This window comes from Garra rufa, chromosome 2 (assembly GCF_049309525.1).
Source record: "Garra rufa chromosome 2, GarRuf1.0, whole genome shotgun sequence".
NCBI lineage: Eukaryota > Metazoa > Chordata > Actinopteri > Cypriniformes > Cyprinidae > Garra > Garra rufa.
In genome coordinates, this window is record NC_133362.1 from 19,901,989 (window position 1) to 19,928,039 (window position 26,051).

The 26,051-nt window shown below is 36.3% G+C and overlaps 1 protein-coding gene across 1 annotated transcript in view; it reads left to right on the forward strand.

The window, feature by feature from the left end:
* fbxw4 (F-box and WD repeat domain containing 4) overlaps nt 1–26,051 on the forward strand; it is a 40,921-nt gene that overhangs the window by 13,360 nt on the left and 1,510 nt on the right. Inside the window, exons 6-7 of the mRNA XM_073834945.1 lie at nt 13,020–13,085; nt 22,454–22,594. Coding sequence (XP_073691046.1) covers nt 13,020–13,085; nt 22,454–22,594 — 207 coding nt within the window. The remainder of the gene's footprint in view (nt 1–13,019; nt 13,086–22,453; nt 22,595–26,051) is intronic.

Consider the following 26,051-nt stretch of genomic DNA (forward strand, 5'->3'; position numbering starts at 1 on the left):
AAAATGTTTAATATGGAAGCCACGAACTCTCATAAGTCACGAGTCACTACTAAAACATTTGTAACGTTAGCCGTTACGACTCAAAACATTGCAGCATAACTTTACACGTTCATGGATAAACTATGATCGTTTTAAGCCAGGGTAACGTTAGACACTTCAGTTTACTGACATTGCTAGATATTACCTCGTCTCGTAGGCATTACTTTATGGAAGCTTAACAGAATGTTTCTTGAGCGAGTCACTACTTAAATTTGACAGCAAAACACTCGTTTACAAAAATAAGGTGAACAGAAAGACGTTAGCTAATATTAGCTTGTTCACATCGGGAAAAAAAGTCCATGTTTTGCATCGGAGATTCATTCAACACAAAGTTCGCCGCGGTTATTGGCGTCAGTACACAGTATATAACGTAACAGCTATGTAATCAGCTGTCTGTCAGAAGATAAAGAACATTTTGGAATTAGTTTTTTTACCTACCTCAAGACGAAGTAGACAACTTCATCAGTCCTCGTGTGGCAAAACCAGGCTCGTGTCATGGCGCGCTCCTGATGTAACGTTAAAACGTGCTCCTGAACACCAATGAATGAACTCCGAAATACAACACAGCCAGGGAGTATCCCGTAACACAAAATGTAGTGAGAGTTAAAAAATAAACTCCAAAAATTTAACACTTTCACACTTTTTTGCCTAACTCCTGATTTTCGAACTCCAGAAATTTGCTGTGTACTCTTCCAAAACATTTGGAAGTATTACATTTTGAACTATATAAAAATATATAACAGTTTAAATTGTAAGAATGTTTCACAATATTAATGTATGCACCTAGCCTGAATCAATTTGATCCAATATACAGCTAAAATATTACAATTTTTGAATATGCTTTTTATAAATATATATATATATATATATATATGTATATGTGTGTGTGTATGTATATATGTGTGTGTATGTGTGTGTCTATATATATATATATATATATATATATATATATGTATATATATATATATATATATATATATATATATATATATATATATATATAATTTTTTTTTATGTAATTTATCAAATTAATGTAGCTTAGAGACATAAGAGACTTTCAAAAACATCAACAAAATAACCTACTGAACAAAATTTTGGTCGGTTACTTTATTTTGACACTTTATTTTGTACACTGTTGTTCAAAAGTTTAGGATCTGTAAGATTCTAAGTTTCTTGTGCTTATCAAGGCTACATTGATTTGATCAAAAATCCAGAAAAATCATTAAAATTGTTAAATATTACTTCAATGTAAAATAACTCTTTTCTATGGAAACCTGTTTCCACTGAATACAAAATAAAAAAGGTAATTGCAACTTGTTATCTCACTTTTTTCCCTCAGAATTGCATGATACAAACTTGCAGATTTTTTTTCTAGGTATTGTGAGATATGAATTCACAATTGCGAGTTATAAAGTCACAATTGCGAGATGTAAAGTCACAATTCTGACTTTTTTTCTCAGAATTGCATGATAAACTCACATTTGCAAGAAATGTATTTAGAATTGCGAGATATAAAATCAGAAAATTCTGACTGTTTGTATCTTGCAATTCTTCTGACTTTTTTCTTGCAATTGCGAGTTTGTTTCTCACGATTCTGACTTTTTTTTTCTCAGAATTGTGAGATATAAACTCGCAATTGTGAGTTATAAAGTCTAGTTTTGAGAGGGGGGGTACTGATATGCTCTCAGAATTAAGAGTTTATATCTCTCAATTCTGACTTTATAACGCAACTGCAAGAAAAAAAGTGAGTTTGTATCTCTCAATTCTGACTTTATAACTCACAATTATAATATCTAAATTCTGAGAAGAAAAAGTCAGAATTGTGAGTTTGTATCACACAAGTCTGAGGAAAAAAGTCAGAACTGTGAAATAAGTTGCGATTACCTTTTTTTATTCAGTGGCAGAAACAAGCTTCCATAGTTTTCTATGTGAATATATTTTAAAACGGAATTTATTCCTGTGACGCAAAGCTGAATTTTCAGCATTGTTACGTCAGTCTTCAGTGTCAAATGATCCTTCTGAAATCATTCTAATATGCTGATTTATTATCAATGTTTAAAACATTTTATTGCTTGTTTGCATTATTCCTTAATATTTTGTTGGAATGTGAAACTCCTTTTTTTTTTTAAGAAATCAATACATTCACCAAGGAATATGTTCAATTGTTAAATAAAACTGATAGCAAAGACTTATATTGTTTGAAAATATTTATATTTTGAATAAATAATGTTCTTTTTTACTTTATTAATCAAAGAAGCCTGAAAAAAGAATCACTGGCTCCAAAAAATATTAAGCAGCACAGCTGTTTCCATTGGTAATAAATCAGCATATTAGAACGATTTCTGAAGGATCATGTGGCAATGAAAACTGAAGTAATGGCAGATAAAAAAAAAACAGCTTTGCATCTAAAAATAAATTTTTGATCAAGTAAATGCAGCCTTAAGGAGCATAAGAGATTTCCTTGTTAAAAAAACAAAACAAAACAAAACAAAAAAAAACTCAAAAATCATACTAATCTCAAACTTTTAAATGGCAGTGTATACATTTACAGTTCTAATGTATTTTAACCAGTCTCCACCAGTTTCACCTAAATATCACAGTCACTAGATATTGTATATCTAATATCCTTCGGACATGCCATCCTTTACTCCTTCCGTTTGTCTGACCCATCTTATTTTAAAGTCTTTGTCGTTCCCTTTTTACCAGTAGATGTAGAATTAGTAGGGAGCGCCTCTTGTGATAAATAGTTTCCTGTAGTGTCAGACACGACAAATTTTAACCGACAAGATGGGACTTGTTGAGTCTAGAAGAATCCGTCCAGGCCTGGGTAACTCTAGCCAGAGTATATGTAAGTTACATCGTACTTGCAAATATCGCACACACACGTGCAGGACAGAGTCTGTCAGTTACTTCATTAAACTTGTTTAATATAAAGTGGAATTTGGGTTTGTCTGATTTTAGTTTGATGTCAGCACTTCACTTGAGAAGAAAGTAGAAAAGAAGTGTAATTGTTAGCCTGTAAAGTGTAATTTGGTCTTGTTAATACCACATGCACATCTCTCTCACAGATCTTGAGCAAATTATGTTCGTTTAGCTTTTCGGACATTGTTTAATTATAGTTTAGATGAAGAGGCCTCACTTGGATGATCAAATGCTCTTGTCCTCATTGGCCGATGCAAATTGCGCATACATTTGTGTCTGCTCATCACCCTGGGAGATTTTAAACATGGCTAATCAATGTCTTATGCAGGGAATCTAAACACAGATAGCAGGTCATTTTGTGCTTCTTGTATGTTATGATGGGATAGGCTGTGTCAGGATGGACTTCTGTCTAACTGCCTCAAAGAGCACAGTACACACTACCTCAGTGGTTGCAATGAACCCACAGCGACGAGGCAGGGAGGATGAAAAGGGCCAGGGCGCAAGCGTCAAAAAGAGAAGCAACCCCGAGGAGAAGCGAGAAAGGCTTCTTTTTGGGGAGGCCTGTTTTGTTTAGAGTTGGTCAAGCACAACTACAAAGATGTTGCAGGGGTACTGCCTTTGAAATTTTCCAAAGAAAATGATTGTTGGATAAACCGCCCCCAAAACGCCACTCTCTGGCAAACGGAGGGAGCGTGACCTATGACCCTCAGTATGAAAGTACAGCGAGACGTACTCCTCTATACCAGCCTAAGCTCACCCCGCCCCGATTTCACCCCCTTTGCTCCACCTCATTCAAGCAAAAAGAGAGAGAGAGAAGGAGAAAAAAAGAGTGAAATTCATGTCATTCATTTTGCTTCTCATCTCTCTCTCTCTCTCTTAAGGCTGGGAGGGCGAGCCGTGTCTTAGGAGTCAAGAATTCAATTAGTTAAAAAAAGGGGAAAAAACAAGAAAGAAAGCAAGAAAAGAAAGAGTCTGCAACAATAAAGCGATAACGGACAGAATGTGCGTTCCCACACGTTAAATACAGGGCGCTTACTACTGAAAGCACAGCATGGGAGCTATAGCCTCTGACTGCAGGTGGTGTCCTGAATAATTGCAGTCAATATGCCCCTTCTATGCAGGCTTTGCACAAGCAGATCATTACACACATGCCACATACAGGTGTTCCCCAGGCGCATTTGAGATGGAAACTTTTGTTATTCCCTAAAAAGCATTTTTGCTCAGAAGTTAGCTGGGGAGTTCAGCTCTGTGGCTGTGGTGTAATGTATGACTGTCTGCGTACTTCCTAGCCAGATTTTAGACTGTTGACATAAAAGTTCAAATACATTGTCACAGTGCTAAAAGAGATCATATTTAACTTAAAATAGTTTGTTGACAGTGAAAATTTTAAATCTGTGTCAGAATGTGTCAGCATTTTGCTGAGCAGCCTGCTGCTCCAAATGGGAAGAAAAATGATTTAAATTTCCAGATGGAAATAACAGTACTAGCACAAGTGGCGCAGATCCAGGGCATCATAAATAGAGCTCCAGACTGTGACTGAAATGGTCAGAAATGCGACAGAAAATGCGACAATAATTTTAAATCTGCTTGGATGGAAGTCAAGTAAATAAAGCAGTATCAGTTCCGTAAAATTGTCAAGTATCTCTTGAAATATCTTTTTGCTGTATGGAAAAACAAACACAGTAGGAGCCATGATGTCTAATTCAACAAATTATTTATATTGTTTTTTGAATGACCAGTCAAAAAGATTCACAGTCTCGAGTTTGGAATTTGAATTAGACTAAGTCATTGAATTGTTTAGAGCTTTTGCTGAGATCACAATTACTTCCCTTGTGGTTTCCACAAGATTCTGATTCTAATGAAACATGAACCATTATTTGTGGTTAAAGATATATTGTGACAGCAAAATATTGGTCATTCTATACCATAGTGAGGATCAGTTGTAATTTGAATTGTAAAAGGAAGTCTTTCTTTTGGAACAGTCCTGTTTACACCAAGAACAATAATTATAATGATAACTGTATTATCGGCTACACCAATCACGTTTGGAAATTAACGAGGGCTTGTGCCACCAAAGTTAACAAAAATGCCATATAAATTCAAGACAAAGGGGCAAAAAAGGCGCTACACAGTTAAATGGGAAATAAAATAATTATGGGAAAATGAATGAGAAGTGTTAGTTCACGGAATTACATTTACATTCAATCTTCATCAGATTGCTTTTATGCACTGTTTTGTGCAGCGTTGAGCTTTATAACCAATCAAACACATTTCTGTTGAATTTAGGAATGCATTGGCCAGTCAGAGGTGCTTAGATTAGTCAGCGCAGAAAACTCACCAATCACAGGCATCTAGATTAGTCATCTGAATTGTGTGAATTGAGTGAATTGTTTAGAGCAGTTAGTGAGTTCACAACTATTTCCCTTGGGATTCTCAGCAAGTCATTTTACAGTTATGTCTGATTCTAATGAAACATGAACCATTATTTGTAATTAAAGATACATTGTCACAACAAAATATTGGTCATTCTATGGCATAGTGATGTTATGTAATTAGTGATCAATTGTAATTCTAATTGTAAAAGGGAAATCTTTCTTTTAGAACAGAAGCCTGTTTACACCAAGGACGGTATTTATAACGATAACTGTATTAACGTATAAACCAATCAGGGTCAGAAATTAATGAGGGCTTGTTGCAAAAATGCCACCAACGTGAACATATAGGTTCCATAATGCACTATTAAACTATGTACTACGTCTGATAATGAAATGTAAAAATTAATGAAAAGCTCACCTTCAACGCCAGAGCTGTTAATGAATTAATTGTTTAGAGCGGTTACATCTGAATCTCTTGTGATTCCCAGTGAGTAATTTTTCAGTCTGATTCTAATGAAACATGAACCATTATTTGTGGTTAAAGATACGTTATCACAGCAAAATATTGGTCATTCTGTAGCACAATGAGGTCCAGTTGTAATTTGAATTGTAAAAGGTAATCTTTCTTTTAGAACAGAAGCCTTTTCATCCCAAGAACAATAATTATAACGATAACTGCATTAGTGTCTACACCAATCAGAGAAATTAATGAGGGCTTGTGCCAAAAATGCTGCCAAATTGAACAAAAATGCCCTAGACAAAGGGGCAAAAAATGCCCCTGCACAAGTAGACAATGTATTACGTCTGTCGCGATTAAAATTAAATGTGAAAATTAAAGTCTCAGTTCGCGGAATTACATTCAGATTCGCTCACACTTCATCAGATTGCTTTTACGCATTGTTTTGTGCAGTGTTGAGCCTTATAACCAATCAAATGCATTTCTGCTGAACTTAGGAATGCATTGGCCAATCAGCGCACCAATCAGAAGCACTTAGATTAGTCAGCGCTGAAAATGCTGGAACTGTTGATGGGTGAATTGTTTAGAGTGCTTACTGAGTTTACAACTGATTTCCTTGTGATTCCCAGTGAGTCATTTTTCAGTTATGTCTAATTCCAATTAAACATGAACCATTATTTGTGATTAAAGATACATTGTCACAACAAAATATTGGTCATTCTATGGCAAAGTGAGGATCAATTGTAATTTAAATTGTAAGAGGGAAATATTTCTTTTAGAACAGAAGCCTGTTTACACCAAGGACGGTATTTATAACGATAACTGTATTAACAATCACCAATCAGGGTTGGAAATTAACGAGAGCTTGTTACAAAAATGCTCCATAAGTTCAAGACAAAGGGGCAAAAAATCCCCTGCACCATTAAACAATGTACTACGTCTGTCGCGATTAAAAATAAAATGTGAAAATGAATGAAAAGTGTCAATTGGTGGAATTACATTTAGATTCGCTCACCTTCATCAGATTGCTTTTACATGCTGTTTTGTGCAGCGTTGAGCTTTATAACCAATCAAATGCGTTTCTGTTTCATTTTGGAATGCATTGGCCAATCAGATGTGCTTAGATTAGTCAGACTAATCTAAGCAGTCTATTGTTATTGACAACTGTTTAAAATATTAAAGTAATTGAGTGAATTTAAGTATTTAACATTAAAGACAACAGATGGTTTTATAATAATAAGGTGATTATAAAATTGCCCTCAAAAATGTAAAAAAATATCACCCTTAATGGAAAAGTTATTTCTGACCCTGACAAAAATGGACCAAAACATTCTGTTACTATACTATAGTGTGTGTGGTATATTTTTGTCAACTGCTACATTAAATGCTTAAGCTCTTAAAAAGGTTAAATGGATTCTGATTGGCTGTCAATGTTTTTATTTTTATCAGCTGAGAAGACAAATCTTCTGAAATTGATTCCAGCGGCTTTGTTCTTCTGTGTCGTTATGTGTGAACATTCCCATTATGATGAAATTAGAATGCTTAATAAAACTTTATAGTTATTGTTCTAGTTAACATCCTTGGTGTCAAAATGCATTAAAACCTTATGGTAAATGACATGTTGGAGCCATAATATTTAACTTTTGTTAAACAGATTTGTCATAATTATGTTTAATAACTATTTTGTAATTTGTCAAAGTTTGGCCTTTTATGACTCCCTTGTCATTTTTTTGTTATCTGATGTCCTGAAAAACGTGTCATTTAATTAGTGGCAGGTGATGAGGTCTGCGTAAACTAGCTGGCTTTTTGTGTGTATTTTTTTTTAGTCTAAATTGATGTGGTGCTGTTCCACTCGGCTAAGCAAAAGGTGGTGTATGGAATGTTCCTCTGACCTCAGATGCAGGGGACATGAACAGAAAGCCAAAAGGTCTGTGAACTCGGGTGTGAGCTGAACAGGGGGGCGGGAGGGGGTTTTGGGGGAGCTGGGCTGCAGGATGGGGCAGGAGGGTCGACACAGAGAGGGAAAGAGAAAGACCCTGTCTATTGTGTTCCTCCAGCCAATATAAATACATCATAACCCTTTTCAGTTCAAACATATTTAGGGACTAAGATGAAAGCACTCTAACATCCCCTTGAACAAAGCCAGGGGTCAGCTATAACAAATGAACAACATCCACTGCAAGGCCGATGCACGGGGGGTTAAACTCCCTTTGAACCCTATCTTTACCCATGGGCCTTTAGGACACACTGAGATGCATTTGGGGTCAATAGATTTATTTCACTGGGTTTAAAATATTTTCCTCATTTATTATAATCATTATGCAATTAATGACAATTCAACAGTCATGTTTTTAATTTAGGATTATTTGATTCTTTTTGTTTCATTCTTTCTGTTTTTAGATAAATATTAATAGAAGCTGTGATATTAATTAGATGTGATAACTGATTTGTTAAAAATGACTCCCTGTTGCTGAGAGAGGACATTGTAGGGCAGTATTTGAGTCTTCTACTAAAAAGGCTTTACATTAGAAAAAATGGTTACTGGTAAAAATGGTAGCAATTAAATTAAGTGGTTTTATGCAAGTCAGTATTATTTAACACGTAAATCCTCCTGAATGCATTACTGTATACCAAGAAAACAAACTTATATTGGTTAAATCATTAAAAAAAGCTATCTAATGTAACATTTGCAGGATACCACTTTTTTTTTTTTTTTGAACCAAGCTGGTTTAGGTGGTTGACCTACTGAACTACCAGCTGGTTATAACTGGTAGACCACCATGGACCAGCCACCGTAGTTAAAAAAAAAACAGCTTGACTACCTGGTTTTTCTAGTAGGTTTGATTGGATGTTAAACTGTGTACATAATATGTGACCCTGGACCACAAAACCAGTCATAAGAGTGTTTTTTTTTTTTTTTAAGAGAGATTTATACATCTGAAAGCTGAATAAATCAATAATTTTGACCCATACAGTGTATTGTTGACTATTGCTATAAACAATACCCATGCTACTTACGATTGGTTTTGTGGTCCAGGGTCACATATAATGTGACAGAAAGCTATATAACATTTTTGAACTATAAATCATGTTTTGGAAAGATCAAGCAACTGTCATACTACTGAAAAACATAAATATATTTTGTATACCCTTACTTAATTTATCCTGAAAACTGTCATTGTTTTTACAGTTTTTATTGTCATTTGTGTCATTTCTATGAACATTTCTGCATACTACTCTTTTTACACCACCTTTCCAAAAAGTTGAGGTCGGTAAGATTTTTCAAATGTTATTGAAAGTTTCTTATGCTCACCAAAAATGCATTTATTTGATCGTAAACAGTAATATTTTTAAGTGTTATTGAAAGTTTACAATAAGTTTTTTTCAATTTTAATATAATGCCAAATGTAATTTATTCCTGTGATGGCAAACTATTATTGTCAATGTCGACTATAGTTGCACTGCTTAATATTTATGTGGAAACTGTGATACAAAAATAAATAAAAAAATAAAATAGTAATTTCTTTCAAAAATCTTATTGAACAGAAGTGTACATGTAGTGTGCATTCCACACACATAAGCAAAAATATGTCAAAATGTAACAATAATTTTAGTTTCTATTAAAAACATCCCATTATATGTCTGTGGTACACTTAGCACATTTCCAATGAAGTGTGCGGTTTGGTACGAAAAGCGTTTGCGGTGGTCTTGACCCAATACGCGTGGTTGCTTGTGTTGGTTTGGCCCTAACAATGTTGTTACTGTGGAGCTCCTCTCCCAGCAGGGGCTGAATTAAAGTTTGTGTGACCCCGGCACTAATTTCATGCTGCACAGTTCCTCGAATAATGATGTCAGCTGATTAGGTTACCAAAATGGTTGTGTTGGCAGTGAACCCCTGACATGTTCTAATGATCCTGAGGCGTGCTGGGTTTTTTGGGGCAGAGGAGTTGGGGTTCGGGGTGGGCAGCGTGGGCCAGGGGCTTTGGAGGGAGATTGTCCGTGCCCTTTGGTTTAAAGGGGGGGCATAAGGTCGAGGGAAGGTGGAGGCACATTAGGCGAGAGAGAGGCTTTGACCTTTTACAGCTATAATATCACTAGGAGTCCCTTTCAGATCAATCAGAACTTGTCTGGGAGACAAAAATGTATTTAATTGTGGTGTTCTATTTTTCTCCTTTTCACTCCCTCCCTTGTGTTTTTTCACAATCGGACTCACTGAGGGATAAGTAATTGAAGTAATAGAGAGTAATAAGGGCTGGGAAGAGAGAGCTTTGGCCTTGCCCCTATTGTATCTTGTGTCACACGGGTTCAAAGGTCAGGCAGCCTGCATATTCTATTAGGGCGCACGGCCTTCATTGGGGCAAATGAGTTTACCCAACAGTAATTAAAATGCCAGCACTGGCCAGGCGAGCTGAATATGGTTGATGGGCCACCGCTAACTGGGTTGACAGCTGCCATGGCTGTCTTTGCCAATATGCTTGGGCCCTCAATGAACAAACCAACTGAAGCCATCACAGACAAGAACGCATGTTCCCTCAACTTTACTAGCGCGCGCTCTCTCTTTCTTTCCGCCTTTTTCACACCAAAAATAGCTTCACATTTTTCTTGCGTATCTCAGTTTCTTAAAGGAGAAGTTCACTTCCATAACAAAAATTTACAGATAATTTACTCACCCCCTTGTCATCCAAGATGTTCATGTCTTTCTTTCTTCAGTCGTAAAGAAATTGAGGTTTTTTGAGGAAATAATTTCAGGATTTCTCTCCATATAGTGGACTTCTATGGTGCCTGCGAGTTTGAACTTCCAAAATCAGTTTAAATGCAGCTTCAAAGGGCTCTAAACAATCCCAGCCAAGGAAGAAGGGTCTTATCTAGCAAAACTATTGGTTATTTTCTAAAAACAATTACAATTTATATGCTTTTTAACCTCAAATGCTCATCTTGTCTAGCTCTGCATGAACTGTTTATTCCGGTTCAAGACAGTTAGGGTAGGATGAAAAACTCCCATCTCATTTTCTCCTACAACTTTCTCCAAACTTCAAACATTGGGTCCGTACTTCTGCAGGAATGTAGGATGATTTTGAAGTTGGAGGAGAAAATGACATGGTTTTTCGACTTACCTTAACTGTCTTGAACTGGAATACACAGAGATAAGACCCTTCAGAGCTTTTTGACACAGCATTTAAACTGCATTTTGGAAGTTCAGTCTCGCTGGCACCATAGAAGTACACAATATGGAGAGAAATCCTAAGATTTCTCAAAAAACATAATTTATTTACAACCGAAGAAAGGAAGACATGAACATCTTGGATGACAAGGGGGTGAGTAAATTAACTGTACATTTTTGTTCTGGAAGTGAACTTCTTTAAATCTTCAAAGACTTTTTTTTTTTACCTAATCAAATATTGAAATACTACTCTGAAAGCAAGCACATCTTTTTCCTTCAAGTCTAAGGCCTCTTCACAGTGATAACAGTCACTAGCATCCACACCAATGCAAAATAATGTTCTGTTTATTGTATGCACACATTACATTATTGTCATCAATTAGGGTGAATTCTGGTTTAAGTTCATATAGTGGACTTCATTACGTAATTCATGAAGTCGTGGATGCGCATTGCAGTGCTAGTTCAAGATGAGCATTTGTAGGGGTTTTTTAGAGAATAACATATAATTTCACTAGATAAGAGCCTTATTCCTTGGCTGGGATCATGTAGAGCCCTTTGAAGCTGCATGGAAATTTCAGTTTGGACCTTCAACCTGTTGGCTCCCATTGAAGTCCACTATATAGAGAAAAATCCTGGAATGTTTTCCTCAAAAACCTGAATTTCTTTTTGATTGAAGAAAGAAAGACATGATCTTGAATGAGGGGGTGAGCAAATTATCAGGAATCTTTGATTCAGGAAGTGAACTAATTCTTTAACACGCCGACTCTGTTTATGTTGTATGATGAAGGGTCACTGTCCCTCTCTGTTTTTGTGCTGGGGGTTTGGAGTTGGACACCAGGCGCTACAGAGCTTATTCACACGGGCTGGTTGTTAATTTGAGGCCACACTGGTATTCCATTGTGAAGGCCGTTTCTTTGGTTGATGTTAGTGGGAGGGCAAAGAGCCCCCTGCTCTTTCTCTGGGTTTTCTCTAGAGGTATGAAAGTATGTGAGAGAGGGAGATGCTTTGTGATTCGTGTAGTTTTACGTGGCTCTCGCATGGTGCGTCAGTAAGCATTCGGCATTCGCTGCGAGGCACGTTGACGCCGCACACACTTTACACAGTTGGCACAGAGACTGAGAAAGCATTCTGTCAATGAAAGAGACCATCCCAGCAGGGCATTGTAGGAATACCTGAGTGCTAAAACAGGCACATTCCTGTGTGTTCACTAGTGTGAGGGCCCTATTGTTCAGCTCACCTCCGAACACAATGCAGGGAGTAGGAGAGCCTTGAGCCTCACCCGCCAATCCCAGCTGTCCAGGAGGGCTCTAATCCCTGACTATCACGCAGGTCAAAACTACCGCGCTCACACACCCGCCCACCCGTACCTGCTCAACTAATTTCAACCTGTCACCCAACTTAAAAAGGGGGCAACCGAGTGTTTTTGTTTCTTTTTCTTTCTTCACCGCGTTCCTCCTTTTTCCCCCCTAGATGTCTCGTGAACGAAAACACATCTGTGAACAAATCTGCTGTCTCAACATACCCTTCAGCCACTCTTTACACCTCGCTACGCTCCATTCACTTTTCAAAATTTGTTTTTAATGCGCTGTGTGTATTCTCTCCAGGAGCCAAAATATTACTCTGCTGTTACATCACCTGCTCAGTATTTAAATGCTAAAAGCATTAAATGCTGGAACAAAGATTATTTGAGAAAATGTTCTGAAAAGCACTGAAGACTCTTAATCACAGATTTGTACTGATTTTGTAAAGGTTTATTAATAATACATTCAAACTAATAATAATAATAACAACAATATTAATGTTATTAGTTTATTACTATTTTTATTAGTTTGTTTGTAATTATTAATATTAATAAACCATTGCTAAATCTGGTAAAAATGCTGACATTTATTGTTGTTTTTGTTATCATTATTAGTTTGTTTGCAATTATTATTAATAAACCATTGCAAAATCTGGTATAAATGCTGACTTTTCTTTTATTTCTTTTCTTTTCTTTTTTTATTTTATTATTTCTACTACTACTACATAATGCCAAAATGTATTAAAGATCTTTTTATCTTTGCAGCAACTTTGTGACAGGAACAGCCTGCTGTGAGAATTTTGCTCCTCTTCGAATCTGGGACACAGAAAGGTATTTACATATTTTTTTATAGAATTAATTTAATATTAGTAATATTTATTTGTTTTATTGAACCTGTTGCTGGAACATTTTTTTTTAACTTTGTCAGCATATTGTGCAAAGATTTACATATGTGCTAAGTTTAAAAATATTAATATCATTAGCATAATTATTTCACATAACCAAAATAAATTACTTACGTGTAAAATTGTTTAGTGTTTTCTACTTCCTATCGAAATTATCTTTCGATTTTAAGTTAGATCCTAATTGTGTTTAATTGTGTTTGGCTTTCATACCAACATTCAGTTAAATGTGGCTTCAACATGTATAAAACTGAAAAAAGATGTTTGAGTTACTATTTGAAACTGTTAATTTCACAAAAAGTGAAAGTAAAACCTTATCATGGTGATGGAAGCTGGTCCATTATCCCTTCAACTCAAGTCTTTTCTCTTTGGGAAGTTCAAAGCTGACTTAAAAATTCCTGTCATGAAAGGCCAGGCTTAAACCTGATACAACCTGACTGGTTTCCGTAATTCCCCAGCTTTACCTGCTGAATTCAGCCTGCTTGCATGTTGTCAGTCTAAGGAAAGTAAAAGAGGAGGTGGCGGTGGTAGTCGGGGGGGGGGGGACCGTGAGTTCCGGCAGCAAATGACAAGGAAATTTGAGACGGGAAAAATTGCGGAGAAGGAGTAGAGGCGATTCCAGACAGATTTCCCTGGGAATCACATGTTCTATAGAAGACCGGAACACAAAAGTTGAGCCAAGATTAATGTGACCCAGCGATGTGCCTGTGTTTGATCTGTGAGGCGCGGGTAGCCAGTGTCAGCTTGATGGACACGTGGGCTGGCCGGCTATCAGAATGCAGATGCACGCACAGGTAAACAGGCCATTGAATCAAGTTAGACTCACTACAACCCTGTTAAACTAGGAGCCAATTAAGGTTACACAGAGGTGTGACAGTCAGTGAACAGGCAAGAGTCTTTGTTGCTTTGATGTAACACACAGCAGTTTTTCAGAAATTGTACATTGCAACAAAAGGGTTATCTTACTTAGTGTTTTTGTCTTGTCTTCACTTAAAATACATATAAATTCTGTTGGCGCTGATAGCCTTGTGGGCAGCGCGTCGATATACAGCACCGTTGCGCTCCGGGCATCCCGTGTTCGAATCCCGGCTCGAGGAACTTTCCCGATCCCACCCCTATCTCTATCCCACTATGTTTCCTGTCAATTCTGATCTGTCCTATCATAATAAAGGCAAAAATGCCAAAAAAAAATTATAATAAAAATACATAAAAATTCTTAAATTAGGAAGCATACTAGATAAACAAAATGCCATAATATATTTAGTCTTGTTTCCAGGGGAAAAAAACAAAATTAAGTGCAGTAAATGTAAAATGTAATTTTGCTTCTTGTAAATGCATCTTAATTTAAGAATGTTTAGATATTTTGACTAGAAACAAGATAAAAACACTTAGTAAAATAAACCTTTTTTTTTTTTTTTTGCAGTGAAGAAGTCAAGAAGTTTGGGCTTAGTATGATTGTTTTTCTCTTATGCTCATTAAAGATGCATTTATTTAAACTGTAAAAACTGTGTATTATTATTATTATTATTTTTTAAATAACTTCTCAATTTCAGTATATTTTGTAATAATGTCATTTTAATTTTCAGCAGTCATTACCTCAGTCTTTACATGATCCTTCAGAAATCATTGTAATATGCTGATTTGGTGCTCAAGAAATAATTATTCATAAATTAAAGTTAAAAACAATTGTGCTGCTTATTTTTGTGGAAAATCAGTGTCACGTTTTTAAAGAATTCTTTGATGAATAGAAATGTGACATTACAAGTGCTTTTTTTGTTGAACAATTTAATGCGTCATTACTAAATAAAAATATCAATTGTTAAAAAAATTTAACTGACCCTAGACTGTCAGACTACCACTTTACACTACCAGTCAAAAGTTTTTAAACAGTGAGATTTTTAATGTTTTTAAGAAGTCTTTTTTGCTCACCAAGCCTGCATTTATTTGATCCAAAGTATAGCAAAAACTATTTGAAATAACTGTTTTCTATTTGAAAATATTTTAAAATGTAATTCATTTTTGTGATTTCAAAGCTGAATTTTTAGTATCATTACTCCTGTCACATGATCCTTCAGAAACCATTCAAATATTCTGATTTGTTGATCAAAAAACATTTATTATTATTATTATGTTGAAAACAGCCGAGTATAATTTTTTGAGGTTTCTTTGATGAATAGAAAGTTCAAAAGAACAGCATTTATCTGAAGCAGAAATCTTTTGTAACATTATAAATGTTAATATTATTACTTTTGATCAATTTAAAGCATCCTTGCTAAATAAAAGTACAAATTTTTTTAATAAAAAAAAATACTGACTCCAAGCTTTTGAATGGTAGTGTATAATGTTGCAAAAGCTTTTTTATTTAAAATAAATGCTGTTCTTTGGATCCTTCTATTCATCAAAGAACCCTGAAAAATGCACTTAACCGTTTTAAATATTGATAATAATAATAAAAATGTTTTTTGAACAGCAAATCAGAATATTAGAATGATTTCTGAAGGATCATGTGACACTGAAAACTGGAGTAATGATGCTGAAAAGTTAGTTTTAATCACAGGAATAAATTACATTTTAAAATATATTCAAATAGAAGGCAGCTATTTTAAATGGTAAAAATATTTTAGAATGTTTTATTTTATGTACTGTTTTGATGTATTTTGGATCAAATAAATGCAGGCTTGGTGAGCAGAAGAGACTTTACTGTTCAAACACTTTTGACTGGTAATTAAAAATAGTATAATATTTTTTTATAAAAAAAAATTTGCATAAGGAAAGAAGTTTAAGTAGATTTTGTCAAACATTTTGTGTCAAGCATTTTTTGGTAGCATTTTATCACTGAGAGCTTTACCTGAGTGTTAAGTGTCTCAGGAGCGTTCAGTGACCTGTCCTGGAATGAGTCGTGTTGTCTTTCCTCCTGTCTTTGTGTAGCTGCACTAGGATCAGTTGTATCCTGCCATAATGTGTTCCCGTCTAGTAATCAGGTGCACCTTGTGTGAGGAGCACAAAGCCACCAGTCACAGGGGGCTGAGAAACCGACTGATGAGTGGAAGGGCTGGGGGGTGACAGGGAATGGGGGCTGTGTATGTATGTGTGTTCCTATGTCTCGCTTTTTAACGTTTCCCAGACAGGCCACCAGCATAACCCTTAGACAACCAGCACAAACATGAGAGACATTAGAGTGGTTACATTTACCTCAATCATAGACAACATCAGAACAAACATTTAACCTGTTTGCCACATGAGAGTTGACTATAGCTCTGTAATGTCAAGATTGGTTTAATGTTCAGCACAAAACTACTTGTGTTGTGGCTTGTAAATGTTCCCAGTCATTCTATAGTATACATATGGACTTTATTTGTTTGTATATACAGTAGCATTTAAAAACTTGGGGTCGGTAGAATCTTATTCCAAACACAGGCTACTGTTCAAAGAGATTCTACTACTGATGTTTACACCAAAATAACGATTCTGATGCCTTTATTTCTATTTTGGTGCCACAGATATTTCTCTTTCTACATGAAATGCTCAGCAATTCATTACCCTACAGTTCCAAAAAACTAAAAATACTTTTCAAAAACTGCATCACTTAGAAGAGAATTCCTGTTTTTTTGAGACGGCTACATCAAGTGCAACTGGCGAGAGCCGCTGAAAAATTTGAAAGTTTTTTTTAAAGATCGGGGTGTATTTTCAGCAGGGCCTGTTGACTATATGGAGGAATAATAGAGAGGACGTGTACAGGCCAAGATCACTCAGGCCCTCATGTCTCATAGTAGCAGCTGACCGGCTGCTTAGACTAATTACAGCATTATGAGGAAAGGAAAGAAGAGAGTTTGAGTATGTGGGAGATTTCACTACTGTTAGCCAGCACTCTAGTAGCATGTTGTTTTCTGTAATGTCTTTCAAGTCAAGTGCTTGAAAAGATACTTGATAATCATCAGGCTGAAGACAGGCAATCTTCAGACACCAAACAAGCAGAAGTTTTAATGTTTTGCCAAAATGGACGTGAATATTATGGAAGGCTGTTTCTGCCACTGAATAAAAAAATAAAAAAAAATTCTCGCAGTTTACATCTTGCCATTCTGAGTTAGACTTTTTTTTCTCCGAATTGTGAGATATAAACTCACAATTGAGAGTTATAAAGTCAGAATAGTGAGATAAAAGTTCGCAATTCTGACTTTTATTTATCACAATTCCGAGTTTATATCTCGCAATTCTGACTTTTTTCCGAATTGTGAGATATAAACTCACAATTGAGAGTTATAAAGTCAGAATAATAAGATAAAAGTTTGCAATTCTGACTTTATCTCAATTCCAAGTTTATATCTTGAGTTTCTGACTTTTTTCTCTGAATTGTAAGATATAAACTCACAATTGAGAGTTATAAAGTCAGAATATTGATATAAAAGTTTGCAATTCGGACTTTTTTTTATCACAATTCCGAGTTTATATCTCGCAATTCTGACTTTTTTCTCTGAACTGAGATATAAACTCACAATTGTTCTATAAAGTCCGAATAGTGATATAAAAACTTGCAATTATGACTTTTTTTTTCGCAATTTCGAGTTTATATCTTACAATTATGACTTTTTTCTCAGAATTAGAAGATATAAACTTGCAATTGCATTTTATAATGTCAGAATTGTAAGATATAAACTCAATTCTGAGGGGAAAAAAGTAAATTTCAATTCATATCTCCCAATTCTGACTTTATTTCTGAAAATTGCAACTTTATTTTTTGCAATTTCGAGTTTATGTCTTGCAATTGTGACTTCTTTCTCTCAAAATTGTAAGATATAAACTTGCAGTTGCATTTTATAACATTAGAATTGTAAGATATAAACTCAATTCTTAGGGAAAATGTCAGAATGGTTTATTTCTCCCAATTCTGACTTTATTTCTAAAAATTGCAACTTTTTTTTTTTAAGTTTATATCAAGCAATACTGACTTTATAACTCACAATTGCGAGTTTATATCATGCCGTTTTGAGTAAAAAAAAAAGTCAGAATTGCAATTTTGTATCAAACAATTTTGAAAAAAAAAGATCCCACAAAATTTGCAAGAAAAAAAGATTTGTGAGCTTAGAAGTCATAGTTACCTTTTTTATTCAGTGACTAAAACAGGCTTCCATAGAATATTGCTTTAATGTAAATTTATCATGTAATAATTAGAAAAGCAAATTTGAGTTAATAAGCCCATTATTTTATCCAGTTTTTTAAACATTATGCAAAAAAACTAAAGTTTCATAATTGGTGGGACAAATGAATGACCGTGAATATGCATTCTCTGTGCCAACTTTTAATTGAACTTTCATTATAAAGAAATTGGAAACATTTCCAGCTTCATAGAATTTCTAACTCTGCCCTGGACATGGCAATTATGTCCTTTCTTTAATGTCTTTCTCCTCTTTTAAGTGAAAAAGTCTATGATCAGCCAGAGTCAGGGACACACAAGTGGTGCTTTAAAAGGACCCCTAAGTTTTCATGGGGCTCTCGCCATCAAAGAATCTCACAATTGGCCAGAAATTCTTGACATTTTTCCTCTCAAAGAAAAGGGTTAAATGCCTGGATCCTACTAAGAGCTGTGTTATACAAATTGCAATCTCATTGTTTTTAAGAGAACGCGTGTGACATTTAAAAGTCTCCATTGTGCAGTTCCATGGCATTCTTTTTTTTTTCTTTTCCTTCTTTGCTGGTGGTTATTTCGACTGTGGGCTAAATTGGCTGACATGCAGACGGCGCAATGCGATTTCTGTTTGTTTTAGGCCCTGAAAACCTCAGCAGGCCTCTTTATGTACCTGTCTCACATCCTTTCAGGGCACTGACTGTTTCCCATAGCTTCCCTGTGCCAGTTTACCCTCTACACTTAACCTTACAAGAGCGTTAGCTCAAAATGACCTTTTCCTGTGGATCTAACACCCAAAGAAATGTCCTCAACATTGCCCTTTTTCAAAATCCATCAATTCATTAAAGTTCCCTTTCATAAAGTGTGTGTGTGTGGCCCAAATGGTCAAACAGAGATGGAGGACTGTTAGGGAGGCCAGCCCCACCATTTTTCTTGATGGCCCCGAGGCCATAACTCACGACTAATTACGAACACATGCCATTCTTTATAGTGCAGAATAGGGATTTAAAAACTCCTAAGCAATATCAGAACATAAAAAGAAGGACCTTTATTTGCAACTGTCTTTAGGGCCGTCGGAAAATATGTTCAGTTTTTAACAAATATGAAGATTTAACTGCATTAAGTAGTCCTTTGGCAAAAAGGTAGTCTTAAAACCCTTTTTTTATTTTGCTTCTGTAAAGACTACAAATATACAGTATAAATATATTTAGTGTTAAACCACAATGGCAAAAGACCACAGATATGCATGCATTTTTTACATTTTATTTTTAAGTTTTTAATTTATTTCATTGTTTTATATATATTTTTTTTTTATTTGTTTTTTTTTTTTCAATCAACTTTATATACACTACCAGTCAAAAGTTTTTGAACAGTAAGATGGTTAATGTTTTTTTAAAGAAAAATATTTCACAATTTTACTGTTTTTGCTGTACTTTCAATCAAATAAATGCAGGATTGGTAAGCAAAAGACACTTAAAAAAAAAAAAAAAAAAAAAAAAATTAAAAATCATACTGTTCAAAAACTTTTGACTGGTATTGTAAGTGCGTGTGTAAGTTTAGTCAAATTAAATAAAAAATTATTCAGACACCAGATATAATTTTTGATTTTTATAGTTCATTTATGTAAGTGAGGATAGCAAAATAAAGTAAACTGTGACATATTATACCCCAAAATTCCTTATACAGTGGACTACCAGTAAATTAACAAATTTAGAAACCAAAAATTTGATTTGACACTTTGACCTGATCATGTTTTGTTGCATACCTATCAAAGTTATCTGACATTATTGAGCTGAATTTGATCTGACACAGTTCTTGTCAAATTTTAATACCATTTTCTAAACTATATCGAATAAACTGTGACAATATGAGAAATGTTAAAGGTGTCTGAATAAATTTTGGTTTGACTGTATATATAGATTTGGTTAAACTTCCAATAAAAGTGTGCTGCCAATGTATTTTAATTTGCATTAATGCATTTTGCCGTTTAAATTTTCTGCAGTTTTTCTAGCAAAATCAGTGCAGAAAAAGCTACAAATTCGGTATGGCTGTGCGGATAAGTATTGCAAGCACTGAGTGCTGTTTTTGCTTGAGCTTAAACATATCCAGGGGTCAAAGAGGATTAGGTTGAGGTCAGTTGCTCTTTGAGGAACGCTTTAAAAGGATGTAGAAAATAAAGCTTTTTCCCTCTAGTTTGTCTGCCTGTATTTGGTGGCTACATTGTTCATGTGATCACTTTAGCAGATTGCAAATATCACAGTTGCCCCTGACATGTCTGTTAGTGACCTCTCAGCTTCCACATGTCTGAACATTAGACGTCTCCTTCGGCAAGAGCTGCGAAAAAAGCCACCATAGGGCCCCACTTATTGTTACGTAATTTCTAGTTTTGCTTGCTTAAAGGAGGAGAAGGCAAACCACCCTTCTCTGGCAGCTTTTGAAGAGAGGGAAATGCTGGCGGACACACTGTATATGTATTACTCCACTGGGACGGTCGCTCTCATGTCTTAATTAATCTGTCCATTTCACCTTGTGACCTTAATAAAATACGTGCCATCACTCTGCTAAATGACTCCCGTACTCTGAGTTTAAATCGAAGATCAATTTTTCCTTAGCAGCCCTCTAACCTTTTTTCACTCAATCAGAAGCTCTCGCCGAACCAGCCGTGATCAGACAACGTTTGGAAAAGGGACAGTCTCGCCACATGTTCCCAAACAGATCAGACGCTGAAAGAACAAGGTCGCCTGCCATGCAGATGCAGTAATTTAAAAGATTATATGGTTATCCTCCATCCTGTAATCTTCACAGGTTCTCCCTAAAATGAGAGAAAAAACATGGGACGCATAAAAAAAACCTGTGACCTAACAATTTAAGAATCCTGGGTGTTTGCTGTTGTACTTGGAACAGTGCTATTACTGGCTTTAAAATCAGAGCACAGATGTGAGGACTTCTTTTACGATGCTTGTTTTTCTCACTTCGCGCTTCGACATTTGCAGAGTCCCCAGGCAGACGCCGGACGCTCTCTCTCTCTTTCTCTCTCTCTCCCTCCTGACCTGAGTTTACACAATTTCCTAAAGCACTTAAAAAAGGAATATCTGATGCAAATTGCGTGTTTTGCAAACAAATGTTTTGTATCATTTAATTGATTGTCCCCATTGTTCAGCACTGTCATCAGTTCAAGTTGTTGCCAGCGTGTTATTTTAGCAGCAAGGGGTAAATGATGGGTATGCAGATGCCCGAGGGGCTACAAGAGAGTTTGTCTTAAGGCCCACCAGGGTCTTGGCCTTTGGTTCTGCGGGACTATCTCTTAAAGAGCCTGTGTCTAAGAAAGACCCCCCTTGTCTCCCCCAGAGCGAAGGTTGGGGATTACCAGTCTGCCCTCGGTGAACAAGCTCACAGGAGACCTCGAACGTGGGGGGTGGTCGCTATGGCCATTGGGCTCCCCTAAATGGTTGCTAGGGACCAGGTATCAAAGGTCCACAAGTCGCACACAGTCACGGTCATGGAGGGAATTAAATAGCAACAAAGAAATTGTGATTCTACAATAATCTGGCCTCTGCGGCGCGGGTGGGGGCGGAGGGCGCCGCAGACCCGTTGGGTCTGTGATCATAGGAGCGTGGTGCTAGTCCCGACACCCCCCGCTTCTACCCTCCATCTCCTTTCTTCCACTCCTCGCGTATCTGGGAACGTACCTTATGGCCAAACTAAGCTGCTTTAGCAGCCCATTCAAACTCAGAAAGGTGTTTACTTTTTATCTCCTCATCCTAAGACTTAATTTAGCTTTTGTGTGGTCCACGGACATTGGAAACACACAAGTATAGTGGGATTTACTGGTAATAAGAGATTACGCCAGCAAATGAAGGCGTTTGGTTTGAAACTAGATCTTTATTGACTCCGAGATGTGAAGACTGGGAGATGTTCCAATCTCGACAAGTAAACACGACCCTGTTTTATGAGCTTGCCCGTCACTGAATCGCTTTGATAAAACTTATACTCAGACGATGAGACGCAGATGACCTCACTTGTCCACTCGCTCTCTGGAATGATTGGCCTCCGGCAAGTTTGCGTAATTACCTCTCGGCTGCTTTTTATGTCGCGGTCTGGGTTTTTATTAATGTGCTCATTGAGGTTTGACAAGGTGTAATCTGCAAGCTTCTTCTCTCATCTCTTTCTCCCAGGTGTCACCTGGTGTCGTGTCTCGGAACGGAGTTCCGCCGTGGCGCAGGTGTGTTGGACATCACCTACGAGTCTCCCTTCCAGCTCCTCACCTGTGGATACGACACCTTCATCCGCTATTGGGATTTGCGCGTTTGCTCCAGGTACGGTTCTGGGAACCTCCAGCGCCATTACGATTTGAGTTAAATTAGGCTTAGTTCTTACATTGACCTGTGCTGTCAGCAGATTTGCCCTTGTCTACTGAGACTAATAAAGTTAGCCGGTACGTCTCGGAGAGCCTGTGAGGAAGATTAGTGTTCTCTGTTAATCTAATAAGCCCTCCTGTGCATAGAGTACCGTTTAGATAAAAAAGAAGCCAGACTTGAGCCTCCTCTTGGCTCTGTGGACACAATTGTTCCTCTGAGAGATTGAAAAGGACCCCCTCGTCGAGAGAGGCTCTTGCGGCGGGACTCTCACCCACCCAAGTCCACACCGGTCGGTGGCCATATTGATGTGGCACGGCGGGTCTCCAGGACGACGGGGCGGGTGCTGGGGATCAGCGAGCCGCTTGTGGGGTGGACTGTGGGGCTCAATGTAGGGCTTTGGGGAGGGGGCATCCTCACAATCGCATATGGGCAGTCAAGTAACACAAATCAGAGGTGATTGAAAGAGGGCCCTGGAGAGTTTGGGGAGGGGCAAATGTCCCCTCTTAAGATATCAATAATTCACAGTAAGACCAGTCAGGACTCAATATGTGGTACGTCTTGATTCAAAGCTGTTAGTCATCCGAAAGTCGTCATCGTCTATAAAAAGAAGGCACTTTAATTCACTTGTAGAGTAAACTGGACATGATGGGTAAGTGTGTGAAACAATTTTTTTAGATTAATTGTGAATAATTGAGGAGGATGTGTGAACGTCTCTTCAGTTGAGTTTGATGTCAACCGTCATGTGGGAGACGAGAAATGACGGATTAGTTTAAATCGCAAACCTTCTTTTTTTAAATACTTAAACTCCAATAAAGTCTTATTATTACTTTAATATATTATTATATTCAGTGTTGGGATGGTTACTTTGGAAATGCTTTGGTAATAGGTTACAGATTTACAAGTTACAAGTTCAATTTAAAAAGTAATGTAATTTCAATTACTTTATTAATTACTATATTATACTAAAATGGTATCTAACTATTTTAATTACTTTATTAATGTTACTGATTACATTTGATTACTTTTTAATTACTTTTCTAAATTTAAATTTCTAAAAAAATCTAAATGTTTCTAAACTGTTAATCCTTTTCAAACATTTAATGCAGGCAGGGTTTACATTACAGTAGCTCTCAACACAGATTACTCAGATTTTCAAAATCCTTCTTTACTTGAATTAAGATTATAATAATTTAATTTTAAAGCACAGCCACCACAATTTAATTTTAAAGCACAGCCACCACAAAATCAGACTTTAGTATTTTAGCTTAGACTTTAGCTTTTTACTTGAGATGTTCTGAGATGTTGTACTGCTCTAAGTTAATGATTTTAAATACAGATTTAAAATCATAAAGTTTAGTTTAATAGTTTTAATACTGCTTTTGAAATCAAATATTTGCATAGCTAATATAGGAAAAACTGGCATCTAACAATGCCTTGGGGTTAAAAAAAAAAATAAAGCATATACATTAACCCAAATAGGAAATAAAACTGTTATCAAATAAACATGTCCTATTCTGCGTCATGTTCTCCTAAAAATCATATTTAATAATTAAATTGTGTAATTCCGTTGTTTACTCCCCAACAATATATTATAAGCATAACTTCAATTATAATTTGATTACTTACATGACAATAAAATGAACAGTATTCCTAACATTATGGAAATAAGTAGATGAAAATAAACTATATACGATATATAAAGAGCTGCACTTGCTTTTATGAGTTTAAGTTAAATTTTCTTATTGTCAGACTTTTTCTTTCCTTTTATCAAACATGATGGAATGTTTTTGAACAAAAACCATAAACACCATAAAATATCACAAACATAATACCTGACGCTAGAGCTGTTTTTTAAAAGTAATAAATAATTTTAAAAAGAACATCCTTGTACCTTATTTAGCCCTATTAGGTACATAATTAAGAGTACATATCACTACTCTTAATACACTAACATGCACCTTTTAGGAGTGTATAAGGTAAGATGTCCCTTTAATGTATCTCTAAAAGTAACATTTTTGCACTTTTCCCCCTGACAATTAATTAAAATGAAAATTAGCCCATTATTTACTCATCCTCCAGGCATCTTAGGTGTATATGACTTCCTTTTTTTATACAAATCCAATCTGAGTTATATAAAAAATTTATCCTGGCATTTCCCAGCTTTAGAATTGCATAAACGTTTTTTTTTTTCTCTTCATCAGTCCAAAACAAGTCCAATAAAGTGCATCCATCCATAACAAAAAGTGCCTCACACGGGTCCAGGGAGTGAATAAAAGCCTTTTGTAGCGAATCGATACATTTTTGTCGCTTGCACCAACTGGTCGTACACGGAAGCCCTTCCAGGCAGATGACGTATAGGACGTCGACGTTGCATATGTGCCGGTGAGTCTTGCACAAAGCAACGTTTGTTTACAGGAGCAAAGTTTCCTTACTTTAGTAAAATTTAACCAGTCTCCTCATTTTTTCGTCACTTTTGAGCGGCGCATCCGCTATGTTAACGTCCTACATCATCCACCCAGAGCTGCTTCCGTGTACAATCAGTTGGCGCAAGCTAGACTAAAATGATTATTGCGTTTTAAATATGGATATTTTTCTTACAAAAACGCATTGATTTACTACAGGAGTCCTTTATTCCTCCCCTGGAGCACTTTTTATTATGGATGGATGCACTTTTTTGGACTTGTTTTGGACTGATAAAGAGAAACACCCACCCATGCAATTCTAAAGCTTGGAAATGCCAGGATGACTTTTAATATAAATCAGGAAGGAAGTCATACACTCTTAGGACGCCTAATTTCTATTTTGGATGAACTAACCCTTTAAACTGAATTGTTTATTGTATATGATGACGTTTTGGAATGACCCAGCCCACATTTAAGCTTTTTGTTCCTGTGTGAGTGCATGTGTGTACACATGTGCAGCACAGCAAGATGCGATCCAGACATCTCCCACACGCTCCTGCTGCCCTGCTGTCTGCCACACGGCCCAGCCACACTCCCTCTCCATGATTTATTCAGCACACCATTAATGGAGAATTGATCTCTATTGGCTCAGCACACGCGCAGACACTTGCCCTGTCCTTCCCTCTTTTTTTTCTCGACCTGCTCTAAAACAAGAAAGCCCCTTTCCGTAAACAAGGGATGAGGTTTCACCCTTGTGGCCTGCCAGCGCAAATAAGACACTCGCCCTTAAGCCGCGCAGGGAAAGCTAGCCATGGTGGCTTTGGCCCTCTGCTTTAGGACCGGTCTAATATAGCGTGACAATGGCTGGAGTTGTGGTGGAACTACCGACTTCTGTACTTCAGAATGTGTCCAAATATGCAGAGATGTACATTGTGTTTATTTCAGTTGGAAATTTGATTCAGTGATTTTTATTTTTGTGTGATGTTCATTATGATAATCCTAGCTAGAATTAT